Source organism: Trachymyrmex septentrionalis, unplaced genomic scaffold (assembly GCF_001594115.1).
Source record: "Trachymyrmex septentrionalis isolate Tsep2-gDNA-1 unplaced genomic scaffold, Tsep1.0 scaffold37, whole genome shotgun sequence".
Lineage (NCBI taxonomy): Eukaryota > Metazoa > Arthropoda > Insecta > Hymenoptera > Formicidae > Trachymyrmex > Trachymyrmex septentrionalis.
In genome coordinates, this window is record NW_017305536.1 from 4,668,776 (window position 1) to 4,689,236 (window position 20,461).

At 37.4% G+C, this 20,461-nt stretch overlaps 1 protein-coding gene across 1 annotated transcript in view; it reads right to left on the reverse strand.

Annotated features, from left to right (window-relative positions):
• Positions 1–314: 314 nt before the first annotated feature.
• Positions 315–20,461, reverse strand: part of LOC108750398 (hemicentin-1-like) — a 101,153-nt gene continuing 81,006 nt past the window's right edge. Inside the window, exons 8-12 of the mRNA XM_018489812.1 lie at positions 17,651–17,976; positions 16,166–16,532; positions 4,605–4,853; positions 2,732–3,012; positions 315–1,554 (exon numbers count right to left, since the gene is read on the reverse strand). Coding sequence (XP_018345314.1) covers positions 1,411–1,554; positions 2,732–3,012; positions 4,605–4,853; positions 16,166–16,532; positions 17,651–17,976 — 1,367 coding nt within the window. The 3' untranslated portion in view covers positions 315–1,410. The remainder of the gene's footprint in view (positions 1,555–2,731; positions 3,013–4,604; positions 4,854–16,165; positions 16,533–17,650; positions 17,977–20,461) is intronic.

Here is a 20,461-nt window from a genome sequence, read left to right on the forward strand (position 1 = left end):
TAGGTATTTTACATCATTAAGTACAGGAAATGAAGATATGTATCGGATAATATCATATCAAGTACGTATTGTGCAACATGTACGCCCACGTTGTTAAATTCAAGCACAGAAATTTCGTTCACGTTCGAAATGGAAAAGTATAATGGAAGCGTAACACAAGTATGTACGTTGCGCGAGTAAATTCGTCTCACGTACTGTAGAAATTTTATCTTCTCATGCCATTCGTTCTTTGGTCTTAATGGAGAGGAGTATGTAAGATCAAGTAAGGAAAGATAAGAAAATGAACTTGTTTGTGTAAAACAGATGAAACGTATTCTCTTTATTCGTATTCGTATGCCATCGAGTTTTATCTTACGCGATCGGACATCTCTTGACTTAACGGATGTGTAACGGATGAAATTCGGACATTAGTGACTATAATTCTAGGGCCAGGCTCGTGTCTATTTACAATAGATCTTTGTACAAAAACTAGTTCCATATAAACAGTAAAATCCACGTTCATGTGCCGCATCAGTGATCGGGAACGAAGACATCGCTCCTTAAGAGATTCTCTCGAGTTCGGCGAAGTCTTTTGAACGAATTTATTTTCTGTCTGAGTTGTTATAAAAATTTTGCGTACGAAAAACATGAGCAGTGATGAGCTTCGAATACGATCACATTAATATCGTTAGTATTTTGAGGATAAGGCTGGAGAATGAGCTTTGATCGAAAAAATAATATTCTCGATCGTATTACCTTACAATTGTTGTAAGGGCATCTACTTGAAAGTAATTTTAATAGATTGTAAAAGTTTCAAAAGAATTAATATGTCAAGATCTATATATAAAGACGTCATTTTATGCGCGACTTGAAAACTGGAAGTATATGAATAAAGTATAAAGCGCTATTAAAATTTTCTTTAGCTCGCTTTGACCCAGCCTCATCTCCCTCGTTATTGACATTAACTACTTTTAGGGGTTAGACTCTTTGTACATTACGATATACCGTTTATACCTCAGTATGGCAGTAAAGAAATATTTTTGGACATGTACGGGTACCTCTCTAACTTGCTAATGTCATTTCACCTCGTCTTCCCCGTAAAATTATATATGAAAATGTAGCGCCGTCCCCGGCGGCATCGGCAACGTAATCTCGAGGAGAGATCGCGTTCCCATCAATACGATCTGAAACACATCATCAGCCTCTCTATGGTTTTGTACAGTAAACGTTAAGTGTGTTTCGCGGAGTGGTTCGAAACTCGTGTACCAACTATGGGAAGATACCGCGTTAGACTTCGTGCTCGCGTTTCGGGGATCCACGGATCTCTACGCTGCTCTCCGCCCGTACTCGTTACATTTACACGTGTAAATATAATCGCCGGCGGCGTCTTAGAAGCTCACGAGGTTGATCCCGCAGGGATACCCTTCGAACTTATATACAGCTCTCCTGTATCCGATTCGAGCGTGTCACCACTTCAGGTTGATGGAATTTGCCTTGCGCGGAGATCGACGATGAAACGGGCCTCTGTGGCATCGACGAGAGTCCTTTGCTCGTCCTCTGAAGGCTATAATATATCTGAAAGCAGGAAGCACGTCCGACATTCATCAGACTATTTTATCGATTGAAAGAAGATGTATGTGTTATACAGTACATTCGTTTTAACGTGCGAAAACAGTATTAAGCGCACATTCGTCAAAAGATTTTAATATATTCAGTCAAAAGAATTTAATCCTTTCGCTGATGACACATGTACACAAAAGAAATTTCAAACTAAATTGTGTGAAAGCAAATGACATGTGCTGATTCCGTCCAGAAAAACTGCCATAAACTTTTATTTCTATGAATAAAATAATTTTTAAAAAAGATAAATCATCTGTCTTTTGTATTCTTTTTATTCCATGATCTCGATAGCTTAATATAATATATATTTTATAAAGTTGTTATTATTCGATGATAATTTTAATAAATTTTTAACATTGTATACTACTTTTTTAGTACCAATTATTAATTTAACAAATCGACGAACCAATTATTGATTAATAAATTTTTATTTCTCGTCGCGTATTTTTTAAATATGACACAATTAATTTAGCTGTCTAAATAGAAAGCAATCGCTGAAGAAGAACAGCGGAATACGAAGACGAGTTACGCACATCGGGACTGGCCTCGTCAAATTATCGAGAAAACTTCGACGTAATTAAACTTACGAAAGCGCAGATAACTCAAGATCCTGCTAAACCGGAAAAGTTAAAGTGGGAGACTGCCGCATATTGAAGCAACCGATTCCTCCTCTTGACTAACTTCCCATCACTTTGCTTCGAGCTTCTAATATTTAAAACAGCCTTTCTGATTTTGCTTTGCGGAAGTTAGACGCAATATTTCAACGAAGATCAAATCAGACATTAAAAATAAAAAATGCAGCGCTTATTTGATGCGTTCGAAAATAATTCGACCTACTTTTTCCATGTTCCTCTTCGCTCATTAATTTGCGCGAAAATATTAAGAAGTTTTCTCGTTCAAAATTTTGTTAGAATATTAAATAAGTATTATTTGTAACGCAAATATTGTAATGTTATAAGTCATATTGAATTCACTTTCTAATCTTAATACAATTGCATTTTCCTTAAATCATATAGTTATCATGGATTTCTTCCTTAATAAAGAATTAATTTCTTATGATTTAAATAATACTTATGGATTAATGACGAAAAAATAATAAAATAAGATGCAATATTATATTACAATCACTTACGTTTTGGTTGTTACGCTGATTGTAGGCGTCCATCGCCATCTGCTTAAAATCAGCCATCGTGGGCGGATGATTGTAAGCGCTTTGTTGAGACACGTGATTTTGCGGATAATTTATGGTAGGCGTTGGCAGGCAGTCAGTCAACATCGGATCCGGAGGCAGGTCCAGACCGTGCTGTACGATCGGCCTTTTCTCCGGCGAGGCGTCTTCATCGCTGGCGCGATCTTTCTTTCTTCGTTGTGGCGGTGTCTTATAGACGGGGGTATATGTTAGGGGTCTTCTTTCTGCGGACAGATTTACGGAAGCCATGCAGAGACCGAACGACTAAGCCGCTTAGTCGATTAAATCAGGAGAAAGGAGCAGTCATCTTTTTTATAAGTACTTTATCTCTTGTAAATGTGAAAAAACATAAGCTTCACGACTGATTCGTAGTTACGGTTTCTATCTTTTTTTTTTTCGAGAAAGATAGAAATTGTGCTAAAAAAAAACCCTGCACGAATTTGCACTATTCTATCGATGAAACTTTCATTACGAAAGGCGAAATTTATGAGAGATCTCTCGATTTTTAAGTATTTCAATCCAACTTCATTTCCCGATATTATCATTATTCACGTAGTTCGCTCGCCGCGACGTAGTTCGCGTATTAATATCGCAAATGGAAATGTATTTTCATGGAAAAAGTAACATCGCGCTGAAATGAATTTAAATGAGAAATTTGTTTCATGGACTCGTTTGCTATAAGTACAAAAACTAACATTACGTGTTTATTATTATACACTTGGAAAATGATGCCAGATAGAAGGGTTTTATTATATTCATGTTCACGCAGATTTAGAATATTTTTTCGAAAGTACATATTTATCAGCAATATATTTATCTCTTTCGAGAATATTTTATGGAAGTTCTTAATTTGATACAATTATAAAGTTAATTATACAAAGAGCTCAGTTGAATTATTGGCAGGCTAAAAGATTCATATAATTCACAAACGAAGTCGAACGTAAATTATAAAATATCGACTATTGAATGTCGATGTAATATTTCTATATGCCGCTAATAATCTAACAATATTACATTTATGCATATATAAAGATTAACAGAATATACGATTCAGTTTACAAGAAATTTATGGATAATATAATATGAATTTATTGGAGAAAATGGGAAAAATATTTATATATTATATATAATAATGTTGGTTTAAATTTTTAAATTAACAACTTGTTTAATTTAATTTAATATTAAACATACGTTATGTAATTTTACCTTTGTTAATTGAAAAATACTTTTGTTAATTTCAAAGAAACGTGTTGACTCGTACTTTGCCCGTTACTTATTATCATTTGATTAAACATACTGTCGTTATTGCTCGTATTATTGCATCTCTCTTTTTCGAAGTCTGCAAAAATAGCCAACGATATTCTCATAGAATTCTTTAACACTACTAATATTTATTTAACTATCTCTTATCAAGAACACATTGAGATATTTATTTTGTTTATTTAAAAAATGTAGTATTGTAGAAACGAACAATTAAAATAAAATATATTTACATTCATCTATACCATGCGTTTTAAAAATGAAAAGTATAGTTAGTATTTCATCTTATGATTAAAGTTTGGAAACTTATTGAAATTTTTCGTATATTTAGATAATTTTACTCTTTAGTAATTTTATATTTCTTCGGAAAAAATCAATATCAAATATTGTTATTATTATTATTATCATTTCACTTCTATTTTCTCCTGGTGATTTCGACAAAATTGAAAAATAATGCATATGTGATGGCCCAGCTATTTTCTTGTCGACATAAAAAAAGGCCAATATACACAATTCAAATTGCAAACCTTTTCCAACGAAATACTGACGAACTTACCATACTCGTTGGGTATGATGTCCGGATCGATGTCATCGACCGCCTGCTTGGTCTGAGGGTGCACCGGGGTGGTTGCACCTGCATTAGGCGGCTCGCATACGATGGGAGCGTGCTTTGGACTTCCGGGTCGGCCGGTGGAGTGCTTCCGGTAGAGCGCCGCTAGAATTCCAGCAACGGCCAGGGCCAAAAGGGTCGCCATGGCTGCCAAGCCCAGCAACAACGGATTCAGCATCGATGCATCGGTGTTGCCTGCCGCGACAGTCGGTGCAAAATGCTCGATCAACTGGAACTTCTATCGATCTCTCCGAAGGGATATTCCTACTCCCTCACTATATAGTAACGCAAAACCCACCCCGCTTTTCCTAATCCTACGTTTTATCCAACGCGAAATAGAACTTTGCTATTTGTAGGAAGCGCTATAAGTAACTTTTCTTTTATCGCTCGTTTTCTCACGTCTCGATGAAAGGAAAGAAAGAAATAGCGATACGGCGATATAGTTAAGGGGTACAATTGGCTTTTCGTATTTTTCGATTACCAACGCGGATTGTATCGCATCACTCGTCGATCGTCGCTGCAAATTCGTGAACGGAATCCAAAGATCGTAGTAAATGTTTTGTACGTTTTCCAGTTACTAAATGACTTCGCCAAGCATATTTGTTTTGCGTTTCCAAGCCTTCTCCTTTGTACAAAGGAAGGTGAACAAAGGTATTAGAAAAGAAACGATTCAATGTTTCTCTATTACCGACTCGTGACACCGTCCCATACAAAGAGTACGTATAGCGCTACATCGAAAAGAGATCATTGAACAAGAGCGCCTTGATACACATATTGCAAAGCGCTACTCTGAAAGTGGCCTGATTGCAAGAGCGAAACCTCCTTTGTGATAATGCCGCTTACAAAGTGACGCGATCGCTAGAGCTTGAGATGCTTCAGAACAAAATCTGCTACTGTTGTCCGACACAAGGTAGTTTTTCAGATAATACGATAATATAAATATTTACATAATTACGTAAAAGATGTTTCAAAATTTTATCAGAACACATTTTAAAGACATTTAAGGTTCTGAAAAGACGTCTAAAAGTTATCTTAAATAAGATATTTTTTGGAGCACGTGCAGCTATTTACGTTCATAATATTGATTAGATGATATAATATTAATTAGAATACGGCATAGCAATCTGGATAGAACATAAAAGTATATAAGGTAAATGTAGCAATTGTTGGACGAAATGACAACAAATTTAAATATTGAGTTTTTGTATATATATATGTATATATAAAACTTTAAATAAATGTGTCTATAAAAATTTGATAAGACGGATTTATTTAGAGTCATACATGTTAAAGACTTAATTTCAAAACTCTACAATTACGAAGCCATTTGTACAATATATTCAAGTATTCTATTCTGATGAAAGAACGTAGAGCAGTATTTATATTTTATCTTTCCCTTCTCTTTTTTTGCTGTAATTACTGATTATCAAGAAAATAAGAGCCATCAATATCAAATGGCCGGTTTAATAAGGATAATAATAATCAACGAAAGTATGTTATTACTAGAGGGGACTCGATTGCAGTTCAACCCTTCTACATAAATGTCCTGTCGCATCGGTGTAATATATCGCATATATACGAACACCTACATCCTGCTGACCCGCCGTTTTCTGCATGCACGCGTATGCGTATCTCTCTTTGCATACAAGCGCACGAAGCGAGCGTATCTCGCCGCAAGGAAGATATAATTACATCAATTAACGCACACCCTGCCGCGCGCGTACACCCGTAAAACTACCCCTTCCTACAAGAACATTCGCGCAAGTCCATCCTTTCTCCGGGTTATCTCGAGCCAGCTCGTGTCACCCCTAAATATAAACCGGTTCATGTACGTGAGCATCGGAGACTATGTCCTGTCGACTCCGCGTTTCCTCTAATTCCCTTATGTCATATCTATTTTGCTTAATTTTTTTCAGGCAAAATCATGCTATACGAACTACCATTTCAAACAAATCCCTCTCAACGCACAAAATGCGTTGTGTTTCGACCTGTTTACTCTGGAAAAATCTTTAGAATAGAATCTAACTCTAAAGAGTGAAATTTCACTCTTAAAAATTGACAACTGATTACCACTCTTTTTCAACACTGGTTTAATTGTAACTCTTTGTCACTTTTTAGAATTAGATTCAACTCCAAAAATTTTTAAGAGTAGATATACAAAAAAAATATAACAGAATAAAAAATACAGAAAAATTACAATTAATCAGAGAATGTGCGGTATTATTCATACATGAAACACTTGAAAATATTGTTATTTTATATCGTTGCAAAGCAATCTTCTTAACAATAGCGGACACTGCAAATACAAGTTCCGTATTTTGCCATTATGTTGCTCGTGGTAACTAAAGTTTAAACGAGCGGTAATTTCTGAAGCGACTTTCAGCTCAGTTAAAAACACGAAAAGACAGCGGTGATGCGCCTTTTGAAGCTCATTTAATGTTAGAAGACCGCGGCCCATTCAGGATCTTAAAGGAATGAAATAGTGTAAACGAGATCGCTCCTAGGCTAGGCATGTTCATTAAAGCCTTTGAAGCTTATTCATTTTCTTAGTTTATTGTTTAAAGAGATATAATGTTGTCTTTTTTTCGTAGTTATCCTAATATATTATATATCATTTTTTTATGTATACACACATACACACACACACACACACACACACACACACGCACACACGCACACGCACACGCACACACACACGCACGCACACGCACGCACACACACACGCACGCACACGCACGCACACGCACGCACACGCACGCACACGCACACGCACGCACACGCACACGCACGCGCACACGCACACGCACACACACATATACGATGTAATACGAATTTACTTATTAATTATTTAAAGAAAATATTACATATAAATCATAACAATTTTTGTCATTAATAAGGTGAACGTCCCAGTGACCGGTCACGTACCTATAATGTCTGGACATTTACACAAAACTTTATTTGTTTATATTATTATTAATTTCAAATGTTTTTTAAATATAATATTATAATTTAATTATAATCTTGAAATGTAATTAAATTATAATATGTAATACAAAAGTATTTGATTAATATTATAATAATAAATGTCGTGTAAGTCTCCAGACATAGGTTCATGTCCGGTCATTAGAATATTTACCTTAATTAGCCTCTATTTAATCATCTAATTCTAGCATCTTGAAAGTATGGCACTTTAATTCTTTTTCTTAGAATTTATATGAAAATAATTTTAATACTTTTTCTCTTAAATTTATGATACTTATTATGTGGACATTGGATTGAAATGCATTTTGTGTACATAAGTAATTATATTCTATACTTTGTTCTTCAAGTTAATTGTTACATGATTACGCGTATAAAGGAAATGGCATGTACTACGTATCCGCTCGGTAAATTAATGCTTCTGTTTGAGCAAATTCTATCTTACGCTTAGTTAACGGCTGTTCCGCATGAATATTGCGGGCTGCAACGAGAAATAGCGAAATGTAAGATTATTATTAGCCGAGATTTTAAGACATTCTATTGTATTTCTACGTATAAATATGGAATACAAAATTACATTAAAGTAATAAAGAAAATGATAGAACAAAAATATTCCTTTTCTCAGTTTTAATATTTCGTATTATTTTATATTTAATTCAGCATTTATTCAAGTTTAATAACTTTTACTGTTATATTTAAACAGCACCTATAATAAATATGTTTAGATTGAGCGGTTATATATATAATTACTTTAATATATATCATGGATCGTTTATGTTTGGATTAATTTTCATTACGTTTATAACGGTTTACAAATTTATTAAGTAATTCTTTATACATATATTTTAATATCTTTAGAAAGTATTTGCACAGTGACGCATAAAAAAAAAACAAAAAGATAACACTATTACTTAGTCAAGTGCTCCTAGTATTTCGAAGGAAAGAAATGCGCAGGACACAAATATAAATAACTTCATTATGTATACTAAGAGATAATATTAGTACATTTCAAATTGAGGTTTTAACTGTTCGTATAAATAAATAAATGCGTATTTTAAAGTTAGCCTTGACAGTATATTCATCAAAAGCATCGCGTGCTTGCGTAAATTGCAAGCGAATAAATTCTCTGCGAAAGTCCATTATGCAAATATTATTGAGCGAGAGGATATGTACCTAAGAGAAGCGCTTCTTAAGGGCTTGCTGAAAAAAGATGTTTAAGACGCATGGCATTAAATACATAAAATTTCATCTTGCGGGCATAACGACCGAAGTTTGTTAATAAGAAATTGATAGATTGCTCCTTGCGAACTGTCGGTAGTAAAATCTGGATAGCGTTTCTGCTTGGTTAATATATGATAACCGATTAGACAGCCGAGTGAAAAGAAAAAGTGATCGAATTATTAATCGAAACGAGCTGATAAAATATGTGGAAACCGACGCGAGCAATTCCAATTACATATATACAAGAGAAACCGACAAGAAGAAGCGACTTGTCATGTTTAATCTCAATGTGTCGGCTTCGTAGATCGACTATCGTCGTTGCCGATCCGTTGAAATTTTTAAAAGAGCCGTAAATTCGCTGTTATCCTGTGGAAGACAGAGATAGTTGGAATTCTCGGCTTGACGGGTACCTAGGGAGCATTCGTGATACTCGTTAAAGTTTGATTAGACTTTGATTGCCGGCGGAAAGCGGACCAATTTAAACTCCGCCTCGCGGACTGAGAGTAAAATAATAAAAAAACGAAAGAAAAAAAAACGAAGGCGGGAAGAGAGGGAGAGAGATAAAGAGAGGAAGAGAGAGCAAGTGGAACGACATCCGGCGACCAAGTGAATGCGGACATTACGTCTCGGCTTTGCTGCGTTCCCTTCATGAAAGAATTTAGCTGAGAGCAGAGCTGTCTCTCGCTTGTACACCAACGCGCAGACAGTGTGTTTACACCAGGATATGTCCTCAGCACCAGGAGTAATTAAACTTTTTCCAGTGTGAAATTGCAGAGCTGCGCCGATGGCATCCACCGGGGTTCAGTTGCCCAATCGCGTCAGAAAATTCTAAAAGCAGGTATAATTGCAAAAAGAAAGAGAATAATAACGGTCAATATCATTTGAGTTACATCATGTTTCTTCACGTGGCAAGTTACAAATAATAATTTTCTTTCGTCTGGCTTTTTTTGGAGTGAAAATATTCAGCGCGGCGGGCGCGATATTCGGATAGAATACCATTGTCGCTGACATGAGAAAGAAACATTGCTAAGAAAAACGATCGTGGTACAAGGAATACGTTGAAATTTTATGAAAAAAAGTGTTGGTTTGCTTCTGCGTGAGATTCCTGGCGTAATTATTATAATGGTTTATATCACGGTTAAAGTATAAAAGGGAAAGGGAAATACGCGCGTGTGCACTTCTTGCGCGTGTAATTGTTTGCCTTAAACAGGATTTTAATGCACTCAAGCCGCTCTTTTGCCGCGCGTCGTGTTGACTATGCACTTTGTCTTACCTGCGTAAATAAGACAGAGGCAAACTCAACGACGCCGAGAACGCGCCAGAAGGAATTCTTTGAGCCACTTGACGTTGTTGTGCAGGCCCGTGTTAAGCAACGGTGCTACCGGTCATTCAAAAAAATCTGTCAACGGACTACCAGAGAAAGCAAACTCTCGCAGCGCTTTGTATTCAGGTATTATTAGCTGACATTTGACGCTACAAAGAACTGTCTCCTCTTCTGTTGATAAAGGCGAATGGCATCTCTTTAAAATTCTTGCTCGAGGATTGCAGCAGTGAAAAAAACGAAATATTTTATTAAACAAAGCTAAAATACCGGCGTAAAATAGGAAAAATTATTATAACACAACTTATAAACTTGCACTGTGGCTTATGCTTTCCCGCGACGTTTCATTACTGCGTTCCTTATCATTTCGTTGTTTAACGCGGTTCAAGTAATCCGATTACCATATAATAAGCGTGCAGTTCCATTGTTACAATAGAGAATTATAAGAAAAATGCGTACGGTATTTTTACTGCGAGGAAAAAAGAAGTTATTTTTAGCGTTCAAATTTAACCGAAATTGAAAATGTCCCGAAGATATTCGCAAAAACGCACAACTGCATCGTGAAATATATTACACACGCTGTCAAATTTCAAACACGCTCGCGGTGTCGCGGAAACAACTTGCTAGCAGCGTTGTGAAATATCACCCGCCAGCAATAGCTACATAAGCATTGACGTATTTCGGCTCGCTGCAGCGCAGGGGAAGAGTTAATATTGACGTTCCCGTTTATCTTGTCGGTACATCTCGTATCCTTCGCGAAGATGTACGGCCTGTTGCGCGTTTTATGAAAACAATGTCAATCGTAGCACGATAAATCGAATCGGTTGTGACCCAAGTATCAACATGTCATTTCTTTCCACTCTTTCCTCTTATCATTCTCTTATCAAATGAGAATCAAAGAGAACGAAGCGAGGCGAGGGAAATCATGGAAAAATCAGGCTGCACCTGTAGCGAAAGCTACTCGTGACATAGAAGGAGTATTTGGATGCGGATTTTCACGGTGAAAATTTTCTGCGAATGAAGGCGGGACGCGAGTGAGCCGCTTTTCGTAGTGGCTAAAGTAATTCGTCCCAAATCGAAGCAATCCCGCAGAAACCCGAAACCAATTTCGAAAGAATTGCATTCTAAAACCGTCCACGTGGCAGCCCCCGAGGCCAAACAACCGACTCTACCGCACGTGAGAATACCAGAAACCCCCGGAAAAACCTTGAGAATCTTGAACTAGGGGAACGATCGATTTTCGGAAAGAACAGTTTCTGGAATATTTTCTTTTCTCGCGATAAAACGAAAGCTGGATGCTGCAGGAGTTATCCCTTTTTCCAGATAATTATGTTTACTTCCCTTAAACGTTTATATTTGAAGATCCCGGTGTCGAATGTAAACGAGGCGAGCTTAACTTCTTTAATATCTCTAATAATAACCCGCATAAATTTGTATCGCGATATTTATCGCATCCTTTGCTTGATACGAAACTTTTAGGATTAATCCTTAAATCCTCGTAATCCTTTTCGGAGAGTTATGCGACTTATATGCGAACGGAGTTTCTCCAACAAGAATATTTGAATCGCCCCTAGCAACCCCAAGTATCCTTACGCTCCCATCCTTGGTATCTCATTTTTATCTCCTGTTTTTTCTTCGCCTTTCTACCATCGTTGCCTCCTCTTTCATACTACGTCTTTAGCGCACCACGTCTAAAGATACTAGTGAAAGAAGACATATCTTCTTTTACCGCAATTTCTTTTATTTTGTAGAACCGACGCGGGTCGACAAGTTGAGGATACCTCATGGAAGGAAAGGGATATTCGTTATCCGCTTAATTTTACTAATGGATCAGCCGGTATACGGTTCAACGAGAGATTACGAAATAGATGAGTGACGGTAAGAGACTACTACACAATTTTCTTCTTACTTGTCTTAGTCGTGCCGACTTGCCTTACCGCTTTTATTCCTTGTGCTCGTTTTCTTGTGCCACCGCGGCGTGCCGCGTCGAGTTACCGTTTTTCTTGTTCTCACACTGTGGCGAGAGGAACTTCTCGACTTGAATCATATCTTCTTCTCGGCACGTCGGTATCGTTACCGACTAGCGTCTCGTTCGTTCGCGGCCACTTCTTGTTCCTCACAGGAGGTACCGGTAAGGTACGCAAAAACATTTCAGTAGATCTCCGTGCGAACCGCCATGGTTTGTTGGAGTAAAGGAAAAGAGGGAGTATTTTCAGAACGCGCGGCGCGTGATAAGCGAAAAGTGTAAAATGGAGATTCATCTCTCTGTGTACGGAGCATCAATTATACGGTTGTATATCTACTTTATTCTAATGTCAAACTTCATCGATCTTCAATAAACTATTTTCAAATGTTTTATTTTTACGCTGATAAATATATCAAAGGTAAGTATATTTAAATATTTTTATTACTTTTACTGAATATAGGAATTATCTTATTATATTTAATTAGATCTATTCGGTCTAAAAATTCGTATATCACGTGGCTTATTTCATATTTTTTTGAAATATTACGTTTGCTTGTCTTAGTTGTTGGTTATTACCGAAGCCTTAGTGGTCGAATTGATCTCGAAAAGTCAGAAATTCCAGACTCAAATCCTGACTGAGATAATATATTTTTCAATAAAATTATTCGCAGATAAGGTTTTCGTCAATATTGCTTCTCAATTTAATGAAATTACTACTCTCAATTTAATGACATTACTACTCTGGTCTTATCATGATTGCATTTCAAGACAGAAAAAGATTTCCGCGCGCAGTTAACAGAATCAGATAAGTATGTAAATTTATATAGAAATATTTAAGCACTAAAATTTGGTTTGTGTGTGTGACCGAATATAGGAATTCTCTTATTTAACTAGTTTTATTATCTTATATGTAGAGATAAAAAGTACATTGTGATTTCTACGAAGGAATGATGGAGAATATTGATTTCACGAATCAAAATAAACAGTCGCAGATGTTAAAAACGCAGTCAAAAAAGCTGGCACAATGCCTTCTGTCGCTAACAAACCCCTGCGGCTCTTTATAGGACAATGCTAGATGGGGACAATACAAAGAACCCGCAAATTGGCTTCGATGGTTCGTAGACAGGCCGCCATTCGGGCAAATCAGCGCCGCGAGGTTACGGTCGTCAAATCAATATTTGCACCCTCACCACCCTCGCACACAGAGAACCAGATTGCAAAGTCAGGCGTGTCGGAATTAGTGAAGAAGGAAGGAAGGAAGGAGAGAGTAAGGAGGGTTGGACTCGACGGTGAAGGACGACGATGAGGAGAGAGCACGGAGGAAACATGAAGATGTGGAGTGGTAGGACTACGTGGTTGGTGGCGTTAGAAATCGGCGGTAAACTGAATTAACCCCGTGTTGACCCGCGACCGTATGTTACCAATGACTATTACGTTGCCGGAGTCGCACGGATAGAGTCCATTATAATCGAGCATTGCTCAGGAATGGAAAAGGAATGATCGAGGTGCTGTCAGCCGAGATGTTTGTGCAAATGTTATACTTGCCGATCGTTCGTGCATTAGCTTCGCTCGTGCGAAAGATTTGTTGGATTTGCTGGCCTGGCTGAAAGTATTTGCCAAAACAAGAACACGCAGCTACCTTTTACTTTTGCGTATTAAAGTGGCGGAAGCTAGCTTCCGTTCGCTGCAGCTAAATTCGAGCACGCCAACCTTCCAGCAATTTTTGGTATGTAATGCAGTCTGCAGCACATCGATCAAGTCGACGATTACATTCTCGCGTTTTGGCTTTTTCGTGTCGACGAGCGACAGCACGAATAGACGCTCGGACGATAAGTTCTTTGAGTTTGATGCCTTTCAAGTTTGCAACATGGTTTAACGCCACCAATACTATAAGAAAATGTACCGAGATGTCAAGGAATGTTTCCCCTTTGCAGTTATGTGAAAGCTGAAGGAGTTTACTGACAACGCGAATAAGTATTCTCTATATATATATCTTTATCATTTGATAAATTTATTTATCAGAGAGAATACTTATTCGCGTTGTCAGTAAACTCCTAAATATATATATTTAGGAGTTTACTGACAACGCGAATAAGTATTCTCTCTGATAAATAAATTTATCAAATGATAAAGATATATATATATCTTTATCATTTGATAAATTTATTTATCAGAGAGAATACTTATTCGCGTTGTCAGTAAACTCCTAAATATATATATTTATATGTATATACAATCAAATTTTTCATTAATAGTAGAATAAATTCGATAAACTTTGTCAAATCCAATTAAGCAATATACAAAATTATGTAAAAAAATAACAGCACTAAAATATAAATATATTATCTATAATAAATAATAAAATTTAATGAAAAGGCGTTATTATGTATTATATGTTTTTACGAGCAAATCGTAAAATGATTTTCGTAGTTTCATAAAAATAAATATCCTGACAGCACGTATACCATATGCTCCTTTGATTTAATAAATTTCTTTTTTTTTTCCATTACGTTGAATTTCTCGATTTAAGTCAAGGGAAGAAGTCAACTGACCACAACTCAAATCAACGCAGAACGCATGCTGTTTGCTATTTCCCCACGGAATCGCATGGTGAGTCGCATGGTGAGTCGCAGAAAGCCAGTGAAACTGTCACGTCCTGTGCACCGAAGCGGGTATAGGTGTTCGTTGATTGAGAGTAATCTGTTTTGTTAATTGCAAGGTCCGCAGAGCCCGATACCTGCGGTTGCGTTGTGCTGCGTTCAGCATTACAAACTCCCTACTAGCAGTAGTCGCTTCCACCTCCATTCGGGTGGTAGACCATCCGTCCACCTCCCGTTCCTCACATCCTGGCTCACAACATCGCCAACCACAGTGTGAGCCTGTCGTGGAGAACAGCGAGGAGACGGGGGTCGGTTAACCGACTAATTGCAATACTGACGCGCTCGCTCGCAGTATTTGTGAAATTGCGATCATATCCGCCGTCCTTGCGACGCCTATCATCGTGTATAATAGGCGCTATCCGCACACGCCGTAACCACACTCGCATCCGAACGCACGTTAATGGACCGTCAAAAGCAAAATTCAGCGTTTTTTCCGGGCCGGGTCGCGTCATTTTTCAGAGAGCATGTCCGCACCGCTCGGTTTTCAACAAGACCCGACGAGAAAAATGTAGCGCGATTGTTATTGCTGCAGCAACCGACGATCGACGCGTAAATGCAGGAAGTCGAAAAAGGAAACTGGTTTGGTCGCCGGCTGATGAATACAATGCAATCACTCTTTTTTATTCCCGACAGTTAGCAAAAATTCTATTTCGTACGAAAAGTGAATATTTCATTTGCAAGGGTACTTCGAAGTCCGTCCCATGCAATGTAGAAGCGAGACAATTAGCGAGCCATAAGTTCTCTCTCAAGCAAAGGACAACGCGACCGTACTTTGCATGATATAAGAAATTTAAATATAATGTAGAGCGTAATCATAAAGAACTTTATGTGATGCTACAACGCAAATTTGCATCACTACAGGTTTCGTCATCCAGTAATTTTATAAGTCAACCAAATTGTGCTTATGATTCGTTTACGACTTTGCTCGGAGACGTTTTAGACTTAAGATCATTCTCTTTCCCTAGTTACAAGTAATACGAGAATAATCATCTCTGCTAACGACGAAACTTCTCTTCCCTTAAACTCAGCGTAGCTTCCCTTAAACTCAGAATGAGCTCCGACATTCTTAGTATAAATAGTTACATTTATACGATTATCACAATTTTAAACAGTCGTACATTTGCCTTAACTGGAAAATTCTAAGCTGAAGCTAGTTTTTAGTCTCTTTATTTTCTCGTATTTTTCACTCAGTATTATTTAAAATTAAGAAATGAGATCTCTTCATCTTAAGTAAAATTTTTCAAGTTCCATTATATGTATCAACAAAAAAACAAAAGAAAATGAAATAGTAACACTTGAAGTTTCAAAGTTACTCTCCCGTCGAGTACAAAAGTATTTTTGAGAAACTAAATATACTCACCAGTCGTGTACATAGCAACACCCTTCAGGGTTACCGGCTCAAGTATGGCAGGTTCGCTTCTCCCCTTCGCATTAATCGCGTATAGGAAAAGTCGATAACTTTTTCCCGTTGTTAGTCCTGCGACTTCGAAAGTCGGTCCATTGGGACCTGCCGGCACGGTTTTATTTAAAAGAATCGGACTTCCGTCCTCATCAGATACGACTTCCAGCTGATAACTGTGTATCGGAAGACCTCCATCGTAGCCCTCCAGGCATCGAACTAGCAGCCCTGTTCCCGACTTCGTACCAAGCTCCTCCATATCCAGAGGCGCTGACATTTCCGTAGCACTGCAATTGTGAAGAGCGTATGGTCGGCCCGCGGCTATAACCTGAAACAAGCAGACAGGAGATAAAGCGTATTTGCATTAGTCGACCAATACGCCTTTTATTGCATTACATATGACGCGGAATTCAATTTTTCGTTCCGTAAGAAAAAGATTAGACCGAGCAATACGTTCTTAATACCATATAATATTATGCATACAACTGCATAATTTAACAATATCGTTTAACGGTTATGTTTACATCGCGCATTCTTTTATATTGCAGCTTTCACAATAGGGAAGGAGCGATCGATCTTTCCAGTAGCGACTTTACACACGTTCGAAGACTCCTATGCATGTCAAATACGAGCACAGTTTGTATCGTCAAAGAAAGCAACTCCCGCATTCTTTGTAGATGCCGTCGATCGATCAAAATGAAAATGTATGGAGCATAGTGCTCCATGCCGGAGTATACAATGCATGAAATTTATGAAGGAAATAGCTAGCAACATGACGCACGTCGTGTAAATACTGGAATATTTGAGACATGCAGTACATAGAGATGATTTAACTATTTTTAGATCAAATATATCGATACAACAGAGAATTATGACCGGTGTAATGATTGGGAGCCATGTTTCAACTCTATCAATCAAAAGAATCCTTTGATATCAGATGAAGATAAAGTCCTATATTATGATTAATGATAAAACACTATTTCAAGGTTTCTAATAAAATTTCTTTTTGAGTCTGCTAAACATGAGCTATATAATGTAGCATAAATAACGACTGGAAATAAAAAGATTACGCAAAAAATGTTTATCGAGAATATTTGACAGGAACTTTGATATCAGGAGTAATTCATTATATACATTAATAAAGAAATTAACTTGTCGTATAGAAGAAAATTTAAGTTTTGCGATATTCTATAAATCGAGGTTCTATAAACCAGAATAAAACTTATATAAAGTTAGGGAAAGCTTTATATATGTTTACGTCTGATGAAAATATTCTATACATAAAATATAATAGTATCGACTATGACACAAATGTGATCTTTTGATGAAAATTTGATATGCTCGCACGTTAAGTTAAAAGCTCGAAATACTGAATCGTACGTTGAAAACCGCGTAAGTCGCTGGAAACGTAAAGAAGCGAAAAGGTACAGGCGGAAAAGTACTTGCCTGAAAAAGGCAAGGTGTTCGTTGCTTGCCAACCTGGTTGCTCGCCCAGCATGCCACCGTACCGTAATCCATTTCCGTAGCTGGTGTGTAGTTCAGTCTGAATCCACGAAACTGCTGGTACTCTTTCTGCCCGTCTGGTGTGCCGGGCGCCGATACGTGGGAGTAACGTGAATGTGGAACCTCGACGAGTTCGCCGGAATTATTGAATGTCCAATGGAAAGTCAATGGCGCCGGATGGCTCTCCACGGAACACACTAACGACACCGTCTCTTGTTTCAAAGCGCCAACCACCACCTCGCTCTTGCCCTCCTTGCACACCGGCGCATCTGCAAACAAAGTCGTCGTACTTTGCCAACGGTGGCCTTTCTACGAACAACGATGGAGTAGCGTAAAGTTTGAAGTACAGGGTGATTTATGACCCGCTTGTCAAGATTAATGTATAACAAAGTGTATGCAAGTCGACGTTCTTCTGCCTCGAGAAATTTCATTGTCCGATGATAAGCATAAAAAGGTATTCTGATTAATTTATGTTTTCCTAGGTCGCGCCGTATAATCGTAAATCAATCAACATTCCATTCTTGCCATAGAATAATTCTAACGACGATTTAAATGGATATTTGACATTACGTTTCGTTGCACGGTCGTTGCATTGATACTCGTGCGCGCTCGATAACTCGGCGAGATCCGCGAGTAACGTGTCAAACGGAAGAAGAAGCAGCTCGGTACCGTTCAGCCGGTTGCATGGTCGATCGATAGTCTAATAGGAAATTCCCTTGACACCGGTATTTGCGATAGGCCATGACATGCGGAAGTCCCACACGGCGGGAGTGATGATTTACGAGCGAAGGCTAGGAATCACGGATAGAGAGAGACTGTCTGGTTGTAATTTGATACAGTCTATGCGATACTAAATTAATTGCCAAGATGAGAAGTTTGAGAGATGCAGCGTTATGATATGTATATATCGACATATCACCAGAGTGGTATGTCTGTTTACTAAAGGATGATATCTTACGCAGACGCCTTGGAATAACGTCTCTTGAAGTTTGCGGATAAGAGATAGTAATAGAGAAATCAGGTCGATCTCTTCGCTTAATGCGACGTATTCTGAAGTGAAAATCACTTTGTGAAATGCTTTCTGAGACACGTCTCTATCGGTATATCTTACGATTCTTTTATAAACCAAGGATGTGATCGAATCGTTAATGTTTTTTAAACATTTTTCAACATAGCCTCCCCCTATCTTAATTATTTCACTTTCCATTCGTCAAAATAATATTTGTATACAAATTTATTATTTCATTGTTTCATAAGTCGTACAATTCGGAAAAATGTAACAGGTTTATATTTGTCGCAGATATATTTAAGAAGAGAAGGTGCAATTTCAATAACTTCACGATTTCTCTAAAATAACCAGACAAATTGTTAGGTCAATGTTTGTCTCGCTTATAAAATATTCAACAACTATGTCTTTCTTTCTTTTCTCTATTCTAGCGAAAACGGATTAAGTGTTACATAATAAATGTTCGAGAAACCGTAGAAGTCACCGAATTACAGTTTGTTAATTATTCAGTTAACAATCAATTATCATTTATTTATTATGAAGATAAGAATTGAAATTAGAAATTAAATAAGGATCGAGATCGCACAGAAATTATAACCGCCAAAAATTGTATCAATGCAAATGAAATCTATTAAATTAATAAAACAAACAAAGAAATTCTTATAATTATAGAGATTGATATGTCTGCGACAGAATTGCTACTATTACAGAACGTGTAAATTTTAATTTTTAATTCTGATTAAATTCAAAGTTATCAAGATTTAAATATATATTCAACACATATGTATAATAATAGATGTGTTAGCAAACTTCTAAATTTGTGAATCAAATGTGTGTTGACCGGGAAGCTTTCCGTACTTATACGATTTGCATTGCAAACACTTGAAGTTATTTAGACGAGAATCTATAGATCTTATTACGTTATACACTCGTATAGAATATGTATTGCAAGAACAGTTTTACTTTTCCTTAAAATCTTCGTCGGTTAAATTAGCCATTTTAAATTAGCCATTTTAAAATATATAATATTTTTTTAAATATATCAGAATAAAGCCAGTAATAAATTTTTGTATCTTATTACAGTAATAAAAAATTATTGATATAAATCTATAGCACGTCATCGGAATTTGTGTAATTGTGATGTTATGAATCACATTATAGAAGATAATGAGAAATATCTAAACAGCAATTCGAATAAAATGAACTTAAGGGGAAAATCTTTTGCACGGCATGTATGCGACTCGTACATGTGCAATATTATATGTGCAATATTGTGACGTGATCGCGGATCACTCGAAGTCCCATGTGAATGCAAAAGATCGACATCGTCGGCTTCGCAAGGGAGTTTGGAACATCAGGACAAATCCGCGATCTCCTTCAGTTACGTACGCCCCACCGTACGTCTGCTCCGGCCTAGCTTAGCACATTGCCAGCCTGCGTTCACCCACACATGAATATTCAGCTGCCCTTTACATACACTGAATATGCATCGCAGTCCTTCCTTCCCTCTTAGGTCATTTACAAGATGCAGATACGCCAGGCTGGCATCAGGGGCACCGACCATTCTAATAGAATAACCCGCGTTCCGTGTTTCACAGAAAACTATACACCCTATCTACCGTTCCCCCTTCATCCTCCACCCTTCCGTCTCTCTGACTTAAGTCGGGTTCGTTTCTCGTGCGTTCGACAAACACCCTGCTGCACTTGCCCCTGTGCACACCGCGGAGTTGCTTACCATCGATTAAGTA